The sequence below is a fragment of the Mesoplodon mirus genome, assembly GCF_964341445.2.
Source record: "Mesoplodon mirus genome assembly, chromosome: 13".
NCBI lineage: Eukaryota > Metazoa > Chordata > Mammalia > Artiodactyla > Ziphiidae > Mesoplodon > Mesoplodon mirus.
Genome location: NC_138989.1, coordinates 23,201,064 through 23,203,765, shown reverse-complemented (window position 1 = coordinate 23,203,765; position 2,702 = coordinate 23,201,064). Strand labels below are relative to the sequence as shown.

Genomic DNA, 2,702 nt, shown 5'->3' with positions numbered 1-2,702 from the left:
ATGCTTTCCAATGTCCCTTACAGCCATCAGAAGATGAGCACTGGCCCAGAGAGGTACGCCAGCTTACCCAAAGATACTCAGCAAGTTAAAGGCAGAATGGAGACTAAATCTTCAGGCCATGGTTTGTTCCTCCGCTGGATCCATGGAGCTTCCCTAGGGCCAAGCCAGTTAGCTATCCTCCACCTGACTTAAGAATGGAGTTATTGGTTTAGAAGCCAAAGCTGAAGATAACATCACCAACTCTAGCTCATGGTTTGAAAACTAGAATTCTTCTTTGGAAGTTAACGGGAAACCCAAAATAATGGAATCTGCCCTTCAGATGTTCGCAGAGGACTTTGAAGTGGTGTCAAATAACTGTTAAGTGAAGATCAGGTAGTTAAAAAGCACCCCATGCAGAAGCAGGTCTCAAGGACAATTTACATTTATTTGTTGATGACCCTGACTAAACATACTTCAAACATAGCAGAAGTTAAAGAGTCTGTCAGGTGACGTCATCTCCTGCCAACAGCTAAAGGTGGCCCGTGTAGAGTGACATGAGCTTCATCTTCAAGCTGAGGCCCTGACTCTGGGCAAACAGCTGGTGGGTGGACCTGGTCCTTCTGGCCTGGACTGGGGCCTCCGAGGAACTACGCCTTGTTCTCATACTTGTGCTTGATGTGTTTCCATAGCTTCTGCATTTTAAAGACAAGAACCACAAACTTAGTTTTGCCTCTCACATTTTATAAGTCCTCCCACTGCCCTGGTCTCTAAAACAAACCTGAGAGAAACATGTACCACATCCTGACAGTTTGCAGTGGGCAAACTGGAAGCAGTACTAGGCTTGATGTACATTCCTAACATTTACAGAATGCTCTGATGCTCTCAATCAGTGTGTGAAGTAAGTGGGAAGGCATGATCTCACTTTACAGGAAACAGGTAGAGAGACTGAGGGACCTACCCCCAGAGCACACAATTATTAAGGAACAGAGGCTGGAGAATGTCTCATTTCTTCAACTCCCAGGTATTACTCAAGAGGTCCTAAGTGCATGGTCCCCAAATACTTCACATTGAGCCATTTAAAAAATTTCCTCAGACTTATGATCCTTGGGTCAGGAACTAGCTGTATTCTCATTCCTAAAAGCAACAAAGATGGGTGGGTTATGACAACATCCTGAGATGCTTTCCCCACACATTGGAAATGGCCAGAGGAACTGCTTGAAGACGAACAGTAGCAGCACTTTCATAAGGGCAGAAAATTGACCTGGCCACAGGCAGTACATCAGTGGACAGAGCCTGCCTGGGCTGTAGGGCCAGACAGCTTCAAGTTAAAAACAGAGTGAGTGGTGGCACAGGCCTTATTTGTCCGAGACCTTCCCCAGTATGAGCCACACTTTAACGATAGAAAGCAGGCAAGGCATCCAGCACAGTGCCTGGCACACAGTGAGTCTAAAAAGTGCTGTTATTCTCTATCTTATGCTTCCACTTTCTCGTGAGGAATGTAACAAATGCCATTTTTTGAGAGTACCACCTACCAGGTACTGTGGCACCTTGCCTGCATCTCATATAATCCTCACAATTCCCTGAGATAGTTACCATTATTATCATTTCTATTCCACAGATAAAAGTGAAGCTCAGACAGGTTAAGAAACTTGCCCACCTTAATGCCACAGTTATTAATTGATAAGGCCCAGTATTCCCATCCAGGGCTCTCTGATTTCATACCCACCCTACTCTTAACCATTATTAATACCACCGCTGGCAGCATGGAGAGACTTTGGAACTGAAAAGTGCTATCTGAAAAGGCCAGCCACGGTATCTAAAGAGTTCTTTTCACGACCGTCGCCCGCTCAAATCTGCCCTTGAAACGTTCAGACGAGATAGGGGGTTCCGGGTCCAGGCCTGACTTGCCTCTAACTCCCTGGTGATGTGGCCCTAACAAGTCCTTTGCTCTCACTAGGTTAGCCTTCGCTTCTGCAAATGGACAAGTGGGTGTATGGGGCGGGAGACAGCAATACTTAAAACCCCTGCAAAGTGGGATCTATTGACCCCGTTTAACGTTTTAGGATTCACACCGGGCGGAGCGAACAGACGGCAGTCTGCAGACAGAAGACACCCAGGGATCCCCCCTCCTCGTAAAGGTAGACTGAATCCCGCCCCACCCCCACACTCACTGTCACCCCTCAGAGGGACCCAAGGTCAGGGACGGCCCAGGCCCTCACCCCTTCGTTGATGTGTTCGTAGATCGCGTCCGCGCCTTGATCGAAGGCGCGCTCGAAGATCACGGCGCCCACGGCTATGGTGAGGGCAAAGGTAGAGGTCCTGCGGAACAGCAGGGAGTACAACCTCGCAGTCAACGTCGGTCCCGCCATGTTTGTCCGCTGCAGAACTAGCCCCACCGCGCATGCGCCGCGACCGAGCTTTCTCTCCAAAGGTCCTCAATGTGTAATGCGTTATGGAATTTGTAGTTCTTCTGGATCTCAGCGCTCGTCGTTTTGAAGTATGGAAGTAACTGATGGCTTGCGCGTGAATCAAATCACCAAAAATCCAGATCACGGCAGCCCAAATAGTTGGTAAAATGTATCACCGAATTTTTCTCCTCAATCATTTCTTGCTGATTGAATATTTTAAACTACAACACCCAGAAGCCCTCGCGCTTCCTCCACTTCCTCCTGCGCGGTCTCAGCTTTGATTCGCAAAGGTTTCTGGGAAGGGTGGACCGATAC

General features: G+C 48.1%; 1 protein-coding gene across 1 annotated transcript; it reads right to left on the bottom strand.

Annotated features, from left to right (window-relative positions):
* Nucleotides 1–405: 405 nt before the first annotated feature.
* On the bottom strand, nt 406–2,375 carry UQCR10 (ubiquinol-cytochrome c reductase, complex III subunit X). Its single transcript, XM_082639907.1, has 2 exons — nt 2,199–2,375; nt 406–671 (listed from the first exon to the last, which is right to left on the bottom strand). Exons 1-2 carry the CDS (start codon nt 2,346–2,348, stop codon nt 627–629), a joined length of 195 nt encoding a protein of 64 aa, XP_082496033.1. The 5' UTR covers nt 2,349–2,375; the 3' UTR covers nt 406–626.
* Between the last annotated feature and the right edge of the window lie 327 nt (nt 2,376–2,702).

Bases quoted from the DNA above. Each gene is read 5' to 3' on its own strand.
- UQCR10 (XM_082639907.1), bottom strand. From the start codon at position 2,348: ATGGCGGGACCGACGTTGACTGCGAGGTTGTACTCCCTGCTGTTCCGC. The intron at 672-2,198 runs GTGAGGGCCTGG...TTTAAAATGCAG, and splicing joins ACGAACACATCAACGAAGGG to AAGCTATGGAAACACATCAA.